At 47.7% G+C, this 21,255-nt stretch overlaps 1 protein-coding gene across 1 annotated transcript; it reads right to left on the bottom strand.

Moving 5' to 3' along the window:
• Positions 1 to 3,974: 3,974 nt before the first annotated feature.
• Positions 3,975 to 20,404, bottom strand: LOC122387311 (secreted protein C-like). The gene is made up of 8 exons (XM_043377416.1): positions 20,210 to 20,404; positions 15,592 to 15,639; positions 15,153 to 15,208; positions 13,533 to 13,554; positions 11,678 to 11,775; positions 8,927 to 8,998; positions 5,194 to 6,464; positions 3,975 to 4,176 (listed from the first exon to the last, which is right to left on the bottom strand). The coding sequence occupies exons 2-8, from the start codon at positions 15,611 to 15,613 to the stop codon at positions 3,975 to 3,977; spliced, it is 1,743 nt and encodes a 580-aa protein (XP_043233351.1). The 5' UTR covers positions 15,614 to 15,639; positions 20,210 to 20,404.
• Between the last annotated feature and the right edge of the window lie 851 nt (positions 20,405 to 21,255).

The raw sequence follows: 21,255 nt of genomic DNA, 5'->3' as shown, positions 1-21,255 counted from the left end.
TTAGAGGTCATTACGTCGTAATGTTAAGCATATGGGAAAATACTAAATTCGGAAAATACGATATCCGCTTCGTTCTATCACTTTTGTGCTTTGAAATCACAGTACTTAACAGCAGGTCACTTGATGCTTCTTAGTTTGGTTTACTTATCCATGGGTCAGGTCAAATGAGGTCAACTGAGGTCAAATGACGTTTTTGCCAATAACTTGGCACATAATGACGCTAGAGCTTGAAAAATGGTGTCATTGTGTTCCTGCTGATCAGCCAAATCAAATAATATGCGATATGCTGCAATTTGGTTAACTTTAACTTAATTAATTAAAGGCCAAAGGGACTATCCCACCTTCTAAAATGTTGTTAAAACCAGTTAAATTGTGCCCGACTTTATAGATTGGATGACCAGGAACACGGTTCTGGCATTTATTTTTCATTAAACATCTTAGGCTTCCCATATTCCAAACACAAACTTTCAAATATGTGACGTCACAGCCCAAAATTACCTCCTTCCCCAGGCCACATTAGGTACTGTCATAAAGCTGATTCTTTTTACTCTGTAGGCACCACAACAAAGTTCAGACCAAGTTTTAAGCGATTTTTCAACGAACAAACCCATTTAAATCAGAATGACTAAACGAGGTGACGTCACACTAACGGTCGCTCCATGTTGAAGATAGGGCCTTGTACAAGGCCCATTTTCAAATGAAGGGAACGAATTTCTTCAACACCAAGAGGCCGCGGGGGTTGCAACCTAGATAGATAGTGGTTTCTGAATCTCGCCGCAAACTTGGCTATCTCAACTCAAACCCCATGTTAAAGGTGGGATAGTCCCTTTAATTAAAGTTTACTTAAAAATTAAGAAAAACTTTAAGTACGCTTAAGCAAACAAAAGTAAATAATTCGACGTGCCTTGACGTTTTAAGGCCACTGGTGCGTTTCTTTTTTCTCTATCTTATTAGATCAAAAGTTATAAGCGAAAAACTTTTGAACTATTTTTAGCGAATTTTTTTATTTATACCCCCAAAACCCACCTAAATAATTACCTAGAGCAACCAAATTTGCACAGGGGCGAGAACTCCAGGGGGCCCGCCTACCTACCAAATTTGGTGTTTCTAGGTGCCATAGGAGCCAATCGCGAGGGGGTCGCATCGACCCCCCCCCCCCCTCCTGCCAGGCCGTGTTATGAAAAATGCCCTGCCAGGGCGAGGGTTAAAGTCATTTTTTTTTCAAGGAAACTAGATATGTATGGTTACTTTTCGGATTATTCTCTGGAATAATCCGAAAAGTAATCATGCAAAACTTAACTTTTTTTTGTTTTTCGTGAACACGGAACACCGCTCACCAAACGTGTTACCAAAACTCCAGTCTGTCGACACATGTTATATCCGAAAAAAATCCTTTATCTGTCCATTACATACTGTTTTAGCTCTACAAGCTATTTCAGATAATGAGTTTTGGTGTTATATCGGATATTGTCGATTTCAGTCGGGACATCACAATGTTTGTCTTTAACCCTCGCCGGCACAGGGGGGGGGGGGGTGATGCAACCCCCCCCTAAGGTTTTTCGCGAATAACTCAGTAAAAAGCGGCCGATCGCGACGAAACCTTCAGTACCCTCGCATTGATCAATTTTACACCTACCCTGAAAATTTCATGACCCTGACCCCAATGACCTTTGACCTGTGACCTCTTTTCCGAGACCATGTTTGGCCGGAATCGCGTTTCGGCGTATGTCGGCTAACATTAGCCGCGCGTTTGCAAGCTTTTTGTGGTTTCAAACGTTCAAACATGTGATTTGATGTCGCTCCCATACATTAGGGTGGGTGTCAAGGTCACCTGAAGGTCAGGTCAGGTCATTGACCTTTGGTGACCTTGGGTGACCTCGTTTCACTTTTTCGAGTTTTACTTGTTTCTAGGCTAGTTTTTGGAGCTGAATTCGAATTTGGCAACCATTTGAACATTTACGGAGTAGTTTTGGTGCCTTCGTAACATGTTACGAAGCTGTCAGAGGCGGTTGACACGTATTACGAATACCCGTCACAACCTCTACCGGTTGACCTGACCTGACCTGACCCGACCTGGTCTAAATGCTCAAAGACATCATCTCTGATCAAAACTAACACGATATTCGTGATCAGCACCCCGGAAAACCACATGTCGCTCCCATACATTAGGGTGGGTGTCAAGGTCACCTGAAGGTCAGGTCAGGTCATTGACCTTTGGTGACCTTGGGTGACCTTGTAGCAGCCACAATTTACGACTTTCTAACAGGTCCCGATTTTCCCGGTTTTCGGGTCATTGACCTGACCTGGAAGGTCACCCGATGACCTACGACCTTAAAATTGGGTATCATCGGCTTCCTCTCGTGACGGGCAGCACGCTCGTTTTTTCCGCGAAGCTCTAGCTCGATCAGGGGCCAAACGCGAGGGGGGGGGGGGTCGTACCAACCCCCCCCCCCCCCCCGCTTGTGCCGTCGAAGGACGCAAAATGTCCTGTGCCGGCGAGGGTTAATGACCTCTAAAATCTCTTTCTATCTGGACGAAAAATAGATTTTTGAATGATATCGCATGTTTTCTTTTTCGTTTTCGAGGTTATCAGTATGCCATCAATCACGCTCTCTAACAGTATAGCGGAGCGGACTGAGACCCTGTTGGAACGAGAGGCAGCGATGTGATGCTGCGAATGAAGTAACTCACCCAAAAAAGGTGGCTCACGTTGATAGAACGAAAAGAGGTGGGTCATTTTCAACCGCCATTGCGCAGGTGTAGCGGATTGTTGTTTGGGTTTCCCTGTTGCTTGCGTAACAGGTAGGACATTGAGACAAAGCTTTTATTTCTCGTTCGTGTATCCTTTGTTAGTTTGGTGATACGCGTGTTTACCAGTAAATCACTTTTGCCGTCACAAATACTTATACTTATTTAAAAATACACAAGTGCTTACTTAGGGACAACCACGAAAGATAATTCTTTCAAAATATATTTCAGCGTAACAAATCGCAAAGCACATAGGTACATTTTACTAAACACTTGTCAATAGTCATTTGATGATTGCTATCACATTACACAAAATTTGGCAAATCTAACGTTGAAAAACATAAACAAACTAGATATATTCAAGTATTCTAGTAGAATCCTTCAGCCTTTGCATGCATGCATTTTGTTAAACCCGATACAAAATACCGATTTCCGTTACTGCATAAACAAGCATTTTGAGCAAATGTGGCGTTCGATCTGTACCTACACTTCAAAGACATTATTTACAAACGCTTCCAACAGCATTAAAAAAATGTATGTAATTGACTGAAAGCACTACGATAACCACCAATAAAAACTGTCACTTACATATGAACATGAGTCTTTCGGACGGAAAACAGAATCATGAAAAAACAGAACACGTTTCAATCCAGAGATACGGTAAAGGTTAAATAATTGCACCTTATGCGATACCGAAATAAAAACGGTTATCTGTAAAGTGAGTTTTTTTGATAAAAAGTGGCCAAACTTTGTAATATACGTAATAACAAGCAAGTAAAATACAGCGGTGCATCTCCATAAAAACCGAAAAGTTGCACTAAGAATGAAAGTTTGAGGTCAGCCTTGAGCAATTTTACTTCTACTAACTAGAAGTAACATCATTCGATTTTAACATTTTTCGTTTTTATAGTAACTGGTTAAGCATTATATAGGTTTGCTTTTCACTATAAAAACGCCTTAAATTGATTGAATGAACAGTAGAATAAATGTAATTACCAATACCAGTATAATCGAATGCACATTTACAGGGAGTCAAATACAAGCTAAACAAGACTGCTTGCTGACCGCACGCCTTCGTTTAATGAAAAAGAATAGAGATTAGAGACGATGCATCTCATTCACTGCCCCGTCCTCACTCAGTCATTAGCTCCCAGTTCTCAGAATTAAGTCCTTATCTGTGATCCTCCTATCCAGCCCTCACTCATCACATTTTCACTGTTCAGTCCTCAGAGGACCAATCCTCCCAGCGCATATAACCACTCTGGCTGATCCTGCCCTCGAGCGGAGAACACCACCCTTCCCGGAGCTGCTGAAGCCGGCTGCGGGTCCAGCTGATTCGCCGGCACGTCCAGGGGCTCAACTCCCTCCAGCAGCGTGGCCAGCTGCGCGCGCACTCGATCGAACTGGTACTGCGGCTGAGGGGTCTGACTGCGGGCAGGGAACAGCGATTCGGAAGGTGAAGGGATGGATGAAGAAGGGGTTGGAGATGGGGAGATGGAGGGGGCGAGGGAGGATACTTGGACAGCAGGAGAAGAGGGAGGAGAGGAGAGGAGATTGGAGGGAGTTGGCCTGGAGTGCGGAGTTGATGGTGTAACAGGGCTGAATGAATCAGGACTGGAGGGAAGCTTTCTGTCTGATTGCAGAACAGATAGTGGAGGATTAACCGGTCTCTTTGAGACGGTCTGGGATGTGAGTGCTCCAGATTTTGTCGGTGGTGAAGACACAGGTGCCGGGGCTGCCGCTGGAAGCCTGGAGGGCCTTGCTGGTTTACGACGAGGGACTGGTGGGCGATTTTCCTGGGGTCTGAGACCCACTGACTTTCTTGGGGCTGGTGACTGGGTTTTAGGCTCCAGCGGCTTTGCCTGTGGTTGGCCCAGGGGTCTTGTCGGCTGTCGGGAGGGACCACTGTTGTTTGATCCCAGAAACTCCTGAGTTTGAGACGTAGGTTGCTGCTCCTCAGAGACCGTTTGTGAGACTGTCTCGACGGTATCATCACCACTGTCGCTGTCAGTGTTACCGCCGCTAAAACTACTGCTGGTGAGAATGATAATGTTGTCGTTGCTCCCACCCCTGCCGGTGTGGTCATTACTGCTTGTTCCGAAGAGCCCACCACTGCTGGACCCGCTACTTCCATTGCTACCGCCGCTGCTGGTAGCGCTGCCGCTGGTCCCGAAAAGTCCGCCACCACGGCTGGATCCGCTGCTGCCACCACCGGATCCACTAGTGCCACTGCTGCTGCTGCTGGTGGCCGTTACGAAGACCCCACTGCCACGGCTAGACCCACTGATACCACTGCTACCGATATTGTTACTACTGCTACCGCCGCTACCTCTGCTTCTGCTGCTGCTGCTGGTGGCGGTCCCAAAAAGCCCGCCGCCGCGGCTGGACCCGTTACTGTCACTGGTGCTGTTGCTGCTGCTGCTGCTGCTGCTGCTGCTGCTGCTGCCGCCACTGCTGCCACTGCTGCTGCTGGTGGCGGTGAAGGAAAGCCCGCCGCCGCGGTTGAACCCGCTGCTGCCATTGCTGCCGTTGCCGCCACTGCCACCGCCGCCGCCGCCGCTGCTACTGCTACCCGTGCTATCGCCGCCGCCACTGCCACTGCCACTGCTGGTGCTGAAGAGCCGGCCTCCAGGACCGACTCCGCTATTGTCGCCACTGCTACCGCTGTTTCTGCTCTTGTCGCTGCTGCCACTGCTATTGCTACTGCTTGTGCTACTGCTGCTGCTGCTGCCGCCGTTACTGTTGCCGCGACTTCTACTTGCACTTCCTCTTCCTCTGCCGCCGATGTCGCCACCCCTAACTTTACCACTGTCATCACTGTCACTGTCTGTACTGCCGCCAGTGTCACCTTCTAGCGGCGTCGGTCGGGGGACGGTGGGCTGGAAAGGTCGCCGTGTCGCAGAAGGTGCCTTTCCGAGGGGAGCTCGGGCAACCGACGGACGTGCGGAAGGTCTTCTTGTTGGACTGATTACCTTCTTCGGGCTGCCAAACCTCTCTGAGTCAAATGATCCATCCTGAGTCGGCTGCTGCGTTCGTAGTGGTGTCTTATTCTTGGTGGCTGTTGTTGGTTTGATGCTGTTTCGCGATGCACCACTCGATTCTTTATTGACAGGCCGTACGGAGGGTCGATTCCGTGGCAGGGATGACGCAGTTGGTCTGGCACCACGTGATTCCTTAGCGATGGCATTTCCCAGCAGCCGTCCCCATCTCGATATGCCTCCTTTGCGCCCAGAAGAGGGAGTCGGAGACACCGATGTTTCTTCTCTATCCTCATCGTTATTGCTACCAAGAGAGTCAACGTCGAGAACCGCAGGTCCCTGGGAGCTAGTGACTTGTTCACCAGAGGTAACTGCGAACTTCTCGCCAAATTCGCCACCATCGTCGCTAAAAGTATCAGCTCGGTCTGTCACACCTTGTTTGGGAACATCACCATCTCCAAACGACAGAAGGTTCTCATTAGATAGGTTCTCAGCACTCGAGCTCGTCTGATCACGACTTGAAGTGACAGGTCTTATTTTACCCGCTTCTTGGTTATCATTTTCCTCCCTCTTCTCGTCGAGTGAGTTCGTCACAGGTTGAGTTCGCCTCCTCTGGCTCTGAGACGCGGTCGAGCTCCGTCCACCGGCCTCCGACTCTCGGCCGATCAGGCTGTTGAGCGAGTAGAACTGGTCCGAGGCTCCGCAGTCGACATTGTACCACCAGTCGCACACAAACACCTGTGAAAGGGAAAAGAGTTGGTAATTCCAAGAATATCCATTGAATGAATAGACCACTCGAGGTGGAAGATTTATTCGAATCCCCGTGTAAGGCTATATTTACATCGTTTTATGTCGCGCACAAAAAAAAAGAAACCCTAACAGAATCTACGGTTTCTAATGCAGTTACTGTACTCTGCACTGATGAGCATGAAGCCGTCCAGCTCGACCGGACTCGATGGTATAAGTGTGCACATGTTGCAGAGGTGTTTCACCGGACTGAGTCACACGTTGCTTGATGTAGTTAACTCCAGTCTTTCATCCGGCTGTGTCCCTAGTGGTTGGAAACACGCACTTGTTACTCCTATCCCAAAGGGTAAAATCTCTGCCGACCCTTCTGATACGAGGCCTATTTCGCTGCTGCCGGCCATTATGAAGATAGTAGAACGCGTAGTCCAGTGTCAGTTGTCCGGTTATTTAGAGCAGCATGCACTTCTCGCGGACGCCCAGCACGGTTATCGCAAGTGTCGGTCGACCGAGACAGCACTCCACGTCGTTACCGATCGAGTACTCTGTGCCATGGATAGAGGCGAAATATCTGTGCTAGTTTTGCTCGATCTATCGAAATGTTTCGATGTTGTGCCGCATGCCACACTGTTAGCGAAGCTTGCCCTGTACGGCATTGATACGGACTGGTTCCGAAGCTATTTGTACGGCTATACCCAGCAAGTCCGCGTGAGCTCTATTGGGGGACGGCATCAGCTATCTAGGACTAGGGAGAATACCATCGGTGTGTTCCAGGGCGGTGCACTTAGCTGTATCATGTACATACATGCTGTTTGCGAATGATTTGAGTCTTGGACTGCCGAGTGACGTCACTACTGTACAATATGCCGACAATACGCAGCTATTAGTATCCGGCAGCAAGCGTGACATCCAGCGAATCATCATCAGCATGGAACACGCACTCAGCTATGTGTACAACTGGTTCTGTCACAACGGGATGAAGTTGAACACCAAGAAGACACAGATGGTTGTGCTGGGAACACCCGCGATACTCCGTACGCTGCCGCCTGTTGTTGTCCGCTTCTGTGGCAATGTTATAGCCGACTCGAGAGAGGTTAAAAACCTCGGTGTGTTCATGGATCGCCACCTCAGCTTTGAGACACATGTGACATACATCACAAGGAAGTGTACAGGCATATTGATAGGGTTATCTCATGCGCGCCATGTCATGCCAAAACAGACGCTGAAGGTGATTGTTGAGGCACTCGTCCTGTCCGTGGTTCGATACTGCCTATCTGTCTACGGCTCATGCGGAGTAACCCAGCGCGACCGTGTACAGAAGATAGTCAACTTCTGTGCCCATGTAGTGACAGGGAAGCGCCGTTTCGACCATACATATTAGCGGTGAGATACAGCGGCTCCGTTGGCTCAAGGTAGAGCAGCTGATCGACTAACACACCGTGTGTGCGCTGGCGAGTGTTATCGTGACTCATCAGCCTGAGTACCTATGTGGAACTATTGGACCGAGATCGAGCCAAAGGCACACCTACAGAACGAGACAAGCCGATCTATTCAGCCGCCCCAACATACGCACTGAATCCGGTAGGCGGAGAATGTGTTACTGTGGCGTGACACTGCTCAACGGTATAGGGGCAGATCCCTGTGAGCCCGGGTTCCGTAGAGCTGTCAGAGCGGTCGTCGGATCTGTCGATCCTCAGTAATGATCGGAGTGAGTTGTTGTATGAGTGGTATGCGTGTGGAACGTGAATGTGGCCTAAATTCGTCCTTTTTGTACTTGTAACTGACGTGAAAGAGTGAAAAACCATGGTGAGTGGACTTCTTTTGAATAAATCTGAATTCTGAATTCTGAATTCTAATGCACTCAGCCCAATGTTCATTGCTCATTCAGCGTAGTTTTAGCCTGTCCTGTCCACGGTATGCCCCAGGCTCACTAGTCACTGGCTAAGCCAACCAGTTGTGAGAGCGCGGCTAATCTCGTCTTACGCTCGCCAACAATATATTTTCGGCACCCGCACTGCGCTTATCCACGGCTTTTACACGCTAGACCACACCAGACCACTGGTTTGTGCAAGCACCGTGTTATAGGCACGGTGTACAAGGTGTAGACAACCGGTTACATAATATAGCCACTTTCATTTGTAAAATCTGCTAGCTATGACTAACTCTAAAATACAAAAGTGACTGAACGGTTCTAAATGTAGTTGCGAATGATACTTCATGTATGTTAGGGCGAAATGCTACACAATACACATTTTGTTAATTATTTCATTGTCAAAAGAATTGAAAGGCTGATAATTGATCAGAGATGTACCATTCTATTCCATAATGCTAGCTGCATGCCAGCTCTTTTGAAAAGGTATAGCATGATGTAGCGAAAACAAATCAAATAAAAATAGCGCTTACTACAAACATTGGGGGGTTGGGGGTCCTTTTGAGGCTTTACATTAGGTCCTTACCTTCTGATTAAATACTGTTCCCGGAGGGCAAATGAAGGAGTCCACTTTATCCGTATGGCACACATGGAAGGCCTGAAACACAAACAATCAATGCAAGTCATGAAAAGGCACGGCTGTAGCCTATAGGCCAATGTAATTCAGTGGCGGCGGAATAGGGGGTGCAGGGGGTGCAGCTGCACCCCCATCGAAAAACATGGGGGTGCAAACATATCTTTTTGCACCCCCAAAATCCGTACAAGGGGCCCGTCGCACCATCCAATACATTTTCTTCTGAAAACCAGTGATCGGGAAACGAACACTGATGTGGAATCATCCGGGATGTCCAATTATGGTCAGGAGAGCCCCATGCTAGTCTTTGGGGCCCCCACACCGGCTAGAAGTGTCCCGAGCCGCGTTTGATGCTCCATGCGACATCTGAGGGCCCCCACGATGGCCTCAGAGGGCCCTTTTATGATGATCTCTAAGGGCTTCCACGATGACCTCTGTCCCCTGGGGCCCTACAACGGCCACTAAGGGCCCTCATGACGACCGCTGAGGGTCCCACAGAGACTCCAGGGCCCCAAGGAGACTCAAGGGGCCACGCTGGCCTCTGAGGGCCCCTATGACGGCCTCTGAGGGCCCTTACGATGATCCCTGAGGGCTCTCACGACGACCTCTGTCCCCTGGGGCCCTATAACGACCACCAAGGGCCCTAATGACGACCGCTGAGGGTCCCACAGGACTCCAGGTGCCCCGCTGGCCTCTGAGGGCCTCTACGACGGTCGCTGAGGGCCCTCGTGACGGCCCTAGACCCAACTCAAGTCTGAGGGCCCATTTGGCTTCAGACGGCCCAGCGACAGCCCCAACACAGCCATGCTGCAGGGGCTATGCTGGCATCTGAGGGCCTGCAACGGTCTATTGAGGGCCCTAACGATGGCCTCTAGCGTTCTTACCAAGGCCTCTGAGAGCCCTGCAAAGGTATCTGAGGGCCCATGGGGTCCTCACAACAACTTCTGAGGACCCCAGGATGGTCCCTAAGGGGCTGAGGGCCCTGACGACGACCTCTCTGAACCCTCACGATGGTCTCTAAGACCCAACGGAAGCTCCAAAGGCCCACGCTGGCGGCTGAGGGCCCCACGACGGCCTCTGAGGGCCTCGATGCAGGCAGACTCCAGGGGCCATGCTGACCTCTGAGGGCCCTCTTGACGGCTTCTAGGGCCTAACGAAGGCTTCAAGGGCCAACGCTGGCCTCTGAAGAACCCTACGACGGCCTCGGAGGGCCTCAACTTAACGCAGGCAGGTGCCAGGAGACATGCTGGCATCTGAGGGCCCCGCAGAGTTCAGATTCAGAGGGCTCAACGACCTTTGTGGACCTTACGAAATACGAAGGTCTCCGAGAGCTCACGCAGGCTCCCAGAATTCCACAATGATTCTCAGGCCCCATGTCGGCTTGTTGAGGCACTTTATCTGCTCTTGATGCCCCGTCGCCGGCCTCTGAGAGTCTCAATGTCGGAACTTATGGGGGGCCATGGGCCCTACACCGGCTTTTATGGCCCCTACATCGACTCTTGGGACTCATGACCCATGAAATGTGGGTCTACGCGGCTTCTAAGAATCCCCATGCTGGTTCTAGTAGCAACCAGCCGGATATTTGGGCTCACACGCGAGCTCCTGGGACCCCGTGCATATACCCCAGGGGTCTACCTGCCTCTAAGACCCCACACATACTTTTGGGGCTCAAACGCTTGCCCCTGAAGGCCCCACTGACACTGAGACCCCCTTTCCCCTATTCAGTCCTCCATACCGGCTCTTTAGGCTAAGCATCGGCTCCTGTGGCCTCCATCCCGGCTTTGGAGGGCCTCCATACAGGTTTTTTTTTGGGGTCCGATGCCGGTTTCTGAGAGCCCTCAAAAGACTTTCGGACCTATACTGCCTTCTGAAACCTTTCAGCAACTTTCAAGGGACCGACCCTGATCGGAGGGCTCATTCAGTCTGGGGAGTCATGTGGGTCTCTGGAGGAGTCTTTATGTGGTCGGTTTCCAAGGGGCTTCTAAGCACGGTCTTCTTGGAACGGTCTCGTAGGGCCCTCAATGGTTCACTGCGGATCCAGAAAGTGGCTTGAGCCGCTGCGGGTGGTGGCTAGACTAAAAGATTTGCAGATAAAAATTTTTTTAGAAAAAACTAGCTGCATTTGCTTCTTTATGCTTTCATTATTTGAAATAGGTAGGCACACTGCAATTTCAAACCTTTTACAGAACTTATGTGTATGGGGATAGTTTTCCAAAATCTTCGTTTTTCATAAATCAATAATAATCACTCAAAAAAAAATGAATGGGGGGCCCAAAACTTCCAGAGGGAAAGTTTTGAGAAAACTTTGCACCCCCATCCAAAATTACCTTCCGCCGCCACTGATGTAATTTCCAGAAAAAAGAGCAAAATGGGACTGCATTGAACTTGAATCCCACAACATGAGCAGTGAACAACTCTATCGACAACATTTCGGCGTATTCCACACTTCAATGACTCTGAAAAAAGGTTGGATTTATATAAAACATTCTGACACTCATAACAGTCAAAACATGGAAGGCCAAACAGTGCAGCCGACCTGGCAGCAGCCTACAACATATCCCGACGTTTGCACAACAAACCTGACGGTCGGTATACATACACGCAACATACCTGACACTCAATACATACGAGACATATACACATATACTCGTATATAGCATACCTGACAGTCGATACACCAAACCTATAGCTCGTATAGCTTACCTGACAGTCTGTCTCCAGATCAGCATAGTAGCCGGGCCCGAACTGGTCACACGAGAACGACGTCTTCGGAACGCTGGTGTAGGTCGGATAGGAAGATCCTGCGGGCCACAGGGGCACGTCACTGTCTGACGTCATTGTTTGACATCATTGTCTGTTTTCATAGACCCAGCAGCGATTACGTTATCGTATTGAAATCAAGCTAGACCGAACCGGCTCATGGCTAAATAGGCATTAATTTCCCATAAGTTATCCCACCGCAAGACCGTTGTGGCCTCGAAGGTCAGGGTTACCACACAGCACACTAACCATGCTGGGATAACCCTAGAACGCCTAGGGGGGGGTTGTATCAACCCCCCCCCCTGAGGTTTTTTCGAAGTGCACGCTAAACGGCTTGTCGTAGCGGGCTGAAATTTTCAATACCCTCTGGGGCAACCTTTGCGCATCTTTTGCCGAAAAAAATTGATCGGGTCATGTCAGGTCACGGAGTTATGACGTCATAAGAGGTACAGCCTCCGGCCGACAGTTACCAAACGTGTGCGCCGAATCCCTAGGTTTTCTGCCGGTGATACCCACATTGTTTGATGGATCATGATGAAACTTCCCATGCATGTTGGGGCAAGCATTAGCTATCGTGTGGTGCAAAAAAAAATGACCGGGTCAGGTCAGGTCACGGAGCTATGACGTCATGAGAGGAACAGCGTCCGGTACTATTTTTGAAAAGCGCCCGAACCACTATTTTGCTAATTCTTGTCACCTCAATGGGAATATGCAGCAATATTAGCTTCTATAAGGAGCAAATGGACCTTCCAAATCCAAAAATACAATCAGATTTCAAAAATTTAAATTTTGATTTTTCGAATTTCTGCCGCCGACTGTGACCTTGCCGACTTCCGGCGCTCCCAACGCGCCATTTTTAGAGCTAGGGAAACGAAATACATACCAAACAATAGAGAATTGATCAAGGAACACGATAGTGAAGGTTTCAAGTCGATATCTCCCACCGTTTTGCCGCAATCGCCGCGGAAAGTTGAAAAAAGTCTATTTTTCCGAAAGTTTGACCTTTGACCGGTCAAAAGTAGGTCAAATGTTGACCTAAGGCCAAAAAATATACCACCAATCGCGAGATCTCGTTGAGAGCAATCCGTTGGTTTTTTCCGCTAAGCTCTACGACCTTCCGTTTCGAAACGCCAGGGGGGGGGGTCGTAACAACCCCCCCCCTGGTCGTTCGTGTTATGAGAAATGGCCTGGTCGTGCGAGGGATAATGAATCACTACTTCGAGGGGTGTAATCACGGTAAATAGATACGATACGGCTTCATGATTAGGACCGAAAGGAGTCTGTTGACCGTGCTCATAGTAGAGGTGCCTGAAATTTTTTTCTTTATCAGTTAATTTATGAAACAATCAACGCATGCCTACAGCAACATGCGACGAGGTTCCATAGAATTGAATTTATATTTGATTTTTTTCTCACAAATAGGGCATCTTTTTAGTACAAACTTCAGGCTGATTCGGTATGGGTAGCGAGGAAGGAGCGGGACTCGTAACATATCGTTTCATGTAGGGTCATCAATATAATTTTTACATTATCGCCACTTTTGTTTAGTTATATCTCAATCCATTATCAGTCTCAATCGATTTAGACATAGAGACAAAAAAGATGTCACCATAAAAACAATAAAAAACACCATAAAAAGCAAAAATAAATACAGCACTTTTAGATTTCACACATAAGCATGAGTTAGCATTAATGCCCTAAGATAGCGCTTCATCAAAGTAAAGTAACAGCCAATTCAGAAGCTACATGCCCTATAGAGTATGATCGTGATCTGCAGCAATGGTCTCTTTCTACTCACCAGAATTCGCCTGCCGTTTAACCTGAAATGTAAATATTTACGGTGTCATCACGGAATATAGCTCACAGCATTGTCGATGATACCTACGGTTGAAATTGTTTTATTTATTACGTAACATGCAATGCCTCTTGAATCCTAATTTGCCTAGAATAAAGATATATAACTGCTTTGAATAGCAAATAATTGCTATCTCATCAGCATCCTTTTTTAATGTCACAACTGCACAGTGCGTAAGCAACAGCGAGAGGGTATATGTAATGTCATAGTGTTTACTGCCTGAAGAATGAAGCACCAATCAAAGTCAATCATGCATATTGTGATACAGACGGTGCTTGTAAACTAATGGCATTATTCATGTGAACCGTATTTACTAGTGTTCCTTGGGGTGGAGATAATATTGTACCAGGCTCTTATCGGTAGCTGAAAGTTATTTATGACTGAATCTGAACGCACCGTGGCATACTGATCAGCGAAGAAGAAACCCGGAACAAATAAGTGTAACACGTTCATCATTTCTCTAACGATCATCAACTCCACAACCAGCAGGTGCAATGGGCCCGCCCGCCTCTCTCCCGCTTAGGTACGAGCCATAACACGAGCCCACGGGGCATGGCAGCGATCCAGTCGGCCATGGAACCGTCCATTGATTGTGGTGAAAATCGGCAGACTCCTCGCTGAGAGGGTTGCGTCAGAGGTGTGAGAGAAATGAGTGAGGCTGCATCACTGCACAGAAACTGGGTGTAGCGCGAAGGACCGGTATCTCTTCCTGCCGCTAGACGTTTTTTTACGTGCACCGCACGTGTTCTTCCAGTTGTTCGTCGGTGTGACGGACGTGGAAACTGGCGTAAAAATGTCCTCACTATTGGTATGGTGAGAGTTGCAGATCTACCGGGCAGATTTTGAGTTCAAGCTGTGGTTGTAAGCCTTCAAACAGGAATTGATCTGTCACGCCTTTGGCGTATAGGCGACAGGAGTGCTTACATCGGTCACTGACGCCATTGCTAATTTTTGTACGGCCATATTTCCAAGTAAAACACAAGTGTTTATTTCGGATGATGTGGCTTATAATTTTCTGTCGCAGAAACGTTTATTTCTCAAAACTGTTTGCTGGTCAACATGAAGAAAAGATATTACCGGTGACGGAGTTTTATCATGAAAAGATTTCCGCATTCTTTGGGCTATTATCCGCGACCAGTCCCGACGGAACCTGATGCAGCACGTTTGTTTCGTAACATGTGCCATCACTTTCTCTGCGGCAGCGTTGATTCAATTTCGCAAACCTATCGGTGTTCTGGACGATAATAGCTTCATGTAAGTCGTTTTATGTCTTAGGATACGGTCGTAGTTTTGCGTAGAAGCTGGAGACGTTGGAAGCTGATGGCCATAAGTCATAGTCTGACGTTCGTACCACGCATGTTTCAGATTCTACAAGGTCTTCTAACATTGGATCATTAGGTATTACTTCCTTTTATGCCAAACACTGAATGATCATATCACGTATGCTATGGCTATGTTAATCGCTGCGATTGACCAGAATATCCTATAAAAGTGCATGACAGGTGTACCTGCTAATTGATCGCACAGGTTTTATGCATAAATAGGGGGCGCTAAACTGCTTACCTGCGCGAGGGTAACTCCGATCAATATTTGACAAAAGCACACCGAGACGAGTAACGCTGAAACATGTGCGTGAATTAGTATGCAGAATGCAGATTCATAGGTAAATGTAGAAACATGAGATGCGCCCATAGAAATAACGGCAAGTCGAAGGCAAGGCGTATTTGAGGTCGAGGTAATGAGTGATACCTTGAGCAAAAATATATTACAGAGACGGCTCTACACAAGAATAATGAATACTCTCCCATATTTATGCTGGCAATAAAAACACCGCAATGCACGTCCTTATCGCCATGAACGTATGTAGCACGAAATTAGCGCAATAGTCTAAGCGTTGCTATTATTACATTGCAATTGGCAAACCGTGTCACATTCCGATGTCGGTTCACTGCAGGGAAAAACAGCCTGAGACAAATAGTCAAATAGCCGATGGTTGGCTTACCACTTGGAGATCGTAGAAACATGGCCACCAGCACAGCGCAGGACAGCGCTGAAACAGACGATAGGTGAGAGTAAAAATGAGCGATGGATCTGCATTTCGGCATCGACAAATCGCTGTTGGCAGCAGCTGATGATATACGATGTTCCGCGGGTCAATTGACAACAAAATGAGACGCATACAAATATAGGAGCAAATGGTTCGATCTAGCTACATTTTATTCCAATGATGCTTCACCAACCACAAACGTCTTAGGGGTGCACAGTTATACCTACACACGCGAGTTTTTTGTCCTGTTTGTTCAAGGGTCTATTCACGGCCATAGGAGGGCTCTTCGGGGGTTTCCCACGCACAACAATGGCCCACTATTGATGTCTAAATGACAGTTCTGCTGTTTAACGATCGATTTGTGAATGTTTACCAGACCATAACCAGGTTTACATCTTTTGATGGCGCTTAGATCTTGAAAGGAAACCATGGAGACAAAGCATGCCAGGTGAGCACCAGGAACATGTTTCGAAGACTTTTAGAGATTGTGAAATCTGGGGTCACCCGAAGTCAGTAAAAAAAGACCCTTCACTGGGTAAGCCCCGCGCTTCAGTTTAGTGGCGCATTTATGGCGGCACCGACACGCAGCTGCGTCACTTCACGCCGCCGTTGTTAGGTCAGCGCCACTAATTGACCCATAGATCTCACTCAGTTTAATGACTGCCAGAGGCGAGAAGAGGGCTGCTTCACATGGGCTAGACGTGGCAGTGGAGAACAACGCGAGTCTGCGAATGAATTGAAACGAGCAGTGAGCGCTGAAAGTGAAATGGGCGCAGCCCTGAATAGCACCGTTTTTACCTTTTCCATCTTTTCTGCTTCGTCACGCTCTTGTTCGCTCACCCATCAGTTTCTTTGGAGCTGAGCATTCATAGCACTCCTGAGCTCCTGACGCGCCGTCTCGCCTAATCTCTTTCGAGCGCAAAAGCCGCGCTGCGCGGTTGAGTGTTGGTGTGGGCTCGGGTTTAGGAAGCTTTGCTCACCTCCTCTCGTGACTCGGGAGCGACCGGGCCCGCAGTTTGGCGAAGAAGCGGGAGGAGAAAGTGTACGGCAGAGTAGCGCGGCAGGTCGCGGAACCCCACCGGAGCGGACCGGGGTCATGAAGAGGTCACTAAGTAACTGACTCGGGTATTCGTAACAAAGCAGCGTGCTTATTATCTTGCAAGGGAGGATGCAAATACAAATAGTGCTCGATCATTATTCGACAGGCAGATTTTCAGCGACTTGCACAGCGATATTATTGAGTGTCTATGCTGCCATGCCTGGCGCAGACAGACAGACAAAACAATGGCCCGTCATGATCTCCACTCCAGTCATTCTTTGGTCCGTCCGTCCCACTCCCATCGCTACTCTTACATACAGCGCTACTCCAGGCTAATGGGCTCCCAAGGGTGGAATTCCGCCTCGCCTTTTGTTACTTTCTCCGACTCGTTCGCTTTTGTTAGTAAATTAGTGAGTCGCTGGCTTCAAAGGTCAAATTGTTCACGTTGCTAACTAGAGTGTCGTGAATTTGGATAGACAACTGTTTAACGCTGTTTCTCAATGCGTCGTAACTCTCTGTGCAAAAGATGATTTAAGCCTCTGAGATGAGAGCAAACTCATTAATTAGTGAATTGGAAGAAAACTTCAATATTTTCTCCCACGATTCTCACACAGCATTACGGGTTCTGGCATTTTGATTTCTATGATTTCTTACCTATCCCCTGCTTATTGGGTGAAATATGCGCTGGAGAGCAACATTTTTTAACCGTTCCGAAGTAATCGAATGCTTGTGCCCAATTAGAGAGGTAAACACACACACAAAACACACAAAAACACCAACACTTATTGGTATTGTTTCCTTTGTAAAATCTACGTCATCGTAAAAAATGACTGATTACTAAAAGACGCCTGAGAACTATGAATCCAATCACGTTAAAAAATAATTGGGAAAACATGAGCGCTGATGTGAGAGTGAAGAAGCTGTTGCAGGACAAGTTTTAAAAACGTTTTTTTCATAGTGTTAAATTTGTTTAGGCCAAGTCCATAATTCGCCAGGGGTCAATGAGGGCATGCATGCCAGCGAAAAAAGTTATGATATCGCTACCGTGTTTTTTCTAAATGATATTCGACGCAGCTCTATTGGATAGCGATCGGGATGTCAATACAAAGAGTGAGATTTGAGAACATTTGAGCTTTGGTGACATAACATTCGAACTTATCCCTCGCGGGCCCGGGGGGGGGGCGTTTTTCGCCCCCCCTGGCGAATATTTGCGATAGCTCCCGAACGCTTAGGGATAGGAAAGCGAAACTTTCAGTACCTTTTCTCCCATCAATTTGGCATCTTCTGAAGTAAAAAATTTGGACCTAGCCCCCTTGATGACGTCACAAGGTCCATTTTTCTAGACCCCTGCACGGCAAACTTCGGCGTCACAGACGCAAACTTCAAATAGCTGCTAAAAATAGAGTTTTAGAGATAAAGACAAATTACGAGCACGGTTGTGTAGCGTTTGACCTAGAGAAAAATAGAAAAATAGTTTTGGTGACCTGAGGTCAGAGGTCAGGTCAACGACCCCGAAATGTGGTTTTAGTTTTTCGCAAATAACTTCGACAAAAATGGTCCTAGAGCTACGGCAGTGGTACCATCGCATTCGCCTTGTCAAGCCGCGTCGAATGATATACATTTTGTTCGGAAAAGGTCAAGTTTTATGTTGACCTCATGTGACCTCGAATGACCTTTGGTTGACCTTGACACATGAAAGGTCGTTCATGATGGATTTGTACCCGCTGATCACGAATCTGGCATCTATTTTCCTCTAAGCCTTCATTTAGAGCTTCCGGATGGCAAAATTGTCTTATTTATTATTACTAACTTGAATTAGTGAAATAGCCTCTAGCAGGGATACTCTTCAGTGACCTTGACCTTTGAGCAGCCTTGTATCGTAAGAGAAACCACAAATAGGGAACTGATAAGCCTCAAAACATTTCAAAACATCTTGAAAGTTAGCACGCAAGATGTGCGAAAAAGTGCCAAGTTTGAGGTCAATTTTGAGCGTGACCTTGACCTTGACCTTTAATTTTTAGCACATTTTCGGAATCCTCAGATTCTCTTCTTTCGTTTGACACCCAATTTTGCCGGTTTGATGCCGCCTGCCGTCCTCTAGAAGGCTTACTTTGAGATCACTACACATGTGCCGGTTTTTGCCTTTGACCTTGACCTCTGACCTTGAAAATTGACCTGAGGTCAAAAAATTTAGGTGCTTTAGAATCGTCTCGTAAGGACCTTTCGTTTGGTATCGCTTTTGTTTCCGTAGCTCCCTTATTTACGGAGTTAGACAGGGGGGGGCGAAAAACGCCCCCCCCCGGGCTGCGGTGGTTGGGATTACCCCCCGGGCCCGGCCGGGTTATAGGTCACCTTTTGCCTGACTTTTTTCTGACTGTAGCACTTTCTTAATCCTTTTCACTACCTATTGAAATTCGTTAAATGTTTGCCGCTGCGTGGACCATGGAAATCGAGGTAGAAGGGAGGGCTTGAAATCACCTGCCTCGATGTGTCGTGATCGTGTAATTGCATCTCGGCGCTGGTTAACCCTATTAGTGGCAGGGGGGGGGTTGTTTTTATCCACCCCTCAGGTTTTTCGGGAATATCTCCGAAACCGCTGAAGCTACGATGCTGAAATTTTCTGACTTTTTCGAAAACTAAATTGGGCACATTCCCTGAAAATTTCAAGTTCATAACTTTACCAGGGGCGGCTCCAGAGCACTGGGAATTGGGGGGTCCTATTCGTGAAGCGAGTCATTTGGGCGAAGATCACGATGCTGCACCAGTTTTACGAACAGTGAATGAAAGGTATCATGTGATAACATATACAAAGTTATTGTGCATCCTCTTTTGACACGTTTTTGCTATAATAGGCGGATCCAGGCGTCCAAAAAGGGGGGTTATTCTTACCTCCCAACATAGGTGCCCTGACACCGCCTATGCATGACCAATACAATTTTAGTCGTTCTCTCATAAGAAAATTGTAACATAACAAGACTATTGCCACCCTTTTTAGAAACAGTACCAACAAAAACCTTATTTACTATACTTTTTGTGTACCCCCAATCTCAATGATCTGTATCCGCCTATGATTTTTGAAAATGCATATTTTTAGGATCCATGTGAATTCCTGGTTCATTATCTATCGATCGGCAAAAGTTGCGTTAAGATTGGTTCAGAAACCTGGCCGTGATAAACAGTATAAAATGTATCTGCAATTTGCCCGTTTTTACCCCCCTCTACCCCCCTATTGACATTTTTCAGTTTTATTTTTTTAAGAAATGTAGATCTCGTTGAGCCAAATCGAATGCCGTTTGAATTTTGAAAATCGGCCGGTTGGATCACGAGATATCAAGGGGGGGTCGTAAACAGCCCCCCCTGCCACTAATATGGGTTAGCCAGGAGCCTGCCACTAATAGGGTTAATATATTGATCGCTACCTCAATATCGTCAGCGACATAATGGTATTCATGAAAAACAAGGAAAGTTCTGAAAGTTCTACGAACGTAGCTTACATTTGTTATTAGCAAGATATATTACTCACATTGCCCCTACCTTCGAGGAAGAAGTATCCACGAGCAGTTGCTCTTCGTCCCGTCTGTGTATCCTGTTCACTGTTCTGTTTGGCGATCTGCAACTCGCGTCACTCCGACCATCTGCTGATCTGACCTGACCGGACCTGACCTGACCTGTTCAGTGCTCAGTCCATCGCCCGGCGCGCCGCCGCACTGCCTTGACTCCCTCCGTCACTTCGCCCGTCTCGACTGACCGCGTCGGCACCGGTGCTTCTTCATGGCACCTCACCGAGAGGAGACCGGGCTGCATCCCCGCCATTTCACCCGCGCCGACCTTCCCAGACGCAGCCGCAAAGGTTGGGACGCTGGGAATCTCTAGAGAGGGCGTGGCTCTGTTGAGTATCGCTGGGATTTGCGGCGTGGAACGCCACGCGCGGCGGTGTGGCGGCGGTGGCGACGGTGGCAGCGGTGTGGTGGCGGTGGCGGGGTCACGGGTCAGGTCACAGTTGCGTGGCGGGGTCGTTATGTCTGCGAACTGAGTGCGGTGAGGTCAAACGGATCGTATACTTCTGGCTTATGACTTGTTACGGGAGCCCATTTATGTTACGTTGTTAGCCCTCACCCGTTTTGGTGTTTTGCCACTCGCTAACGTACATGGGGAAAAGGGAAGGGTCTGTTTACTGAAAAAAGGGACGTGATAAGAACAGTCGCTATTTTTAGTGGTTCAAATGGCTATATCTCTGGTTTTAGAGATATTTTGTTGATTTTTGGCATTCATAAGGACAGTTAGGTGTTCTCTGACATATAGGGGAAGGTGGGGTAAGACGGCCCAGCGGGGCAAGACGGACCACCAGCCCTCCCGGCTGAACCGCTGCTGGTATCTACTGCTTTATGCACTCACTATGTTTGTTTTCCTTCGTAACAATGGCCACCTTGAGCTCATGCTGCTCGGATGCATAGCTTTTGAGCTATTGAGAAAAATGTTGTTTTTCGTCAAACCGATCTAATATAAGAGGGCTACGGGTGATTCAATTACGGCGCCTTTCTTGCATGATAAGTTTCTATTTTGCACTTAACTGTGAAGAA

Source organism: Amphibalanus amphitrite, unplaced genomic scaffold (genome assembly GCF_019059575.1).
Source record: "Amphibalanus amphitrite isolate SeventyFive unplaced genomic scaffold, NRLGWU_Aamphi_draft 000281F_arrow, whole genome shotgun sequence".
NCBI lineage: Eukaryota > Metazoa > Arthropoda > Thecostraca > Balanomorpha > Balanidae > Amphibalanus > Amphibalanus amphitrite.
Note: the sequence above shows the minus strand (reverse complement) of the source record. Positions and strands in the feature narration are given on the sequence as shown.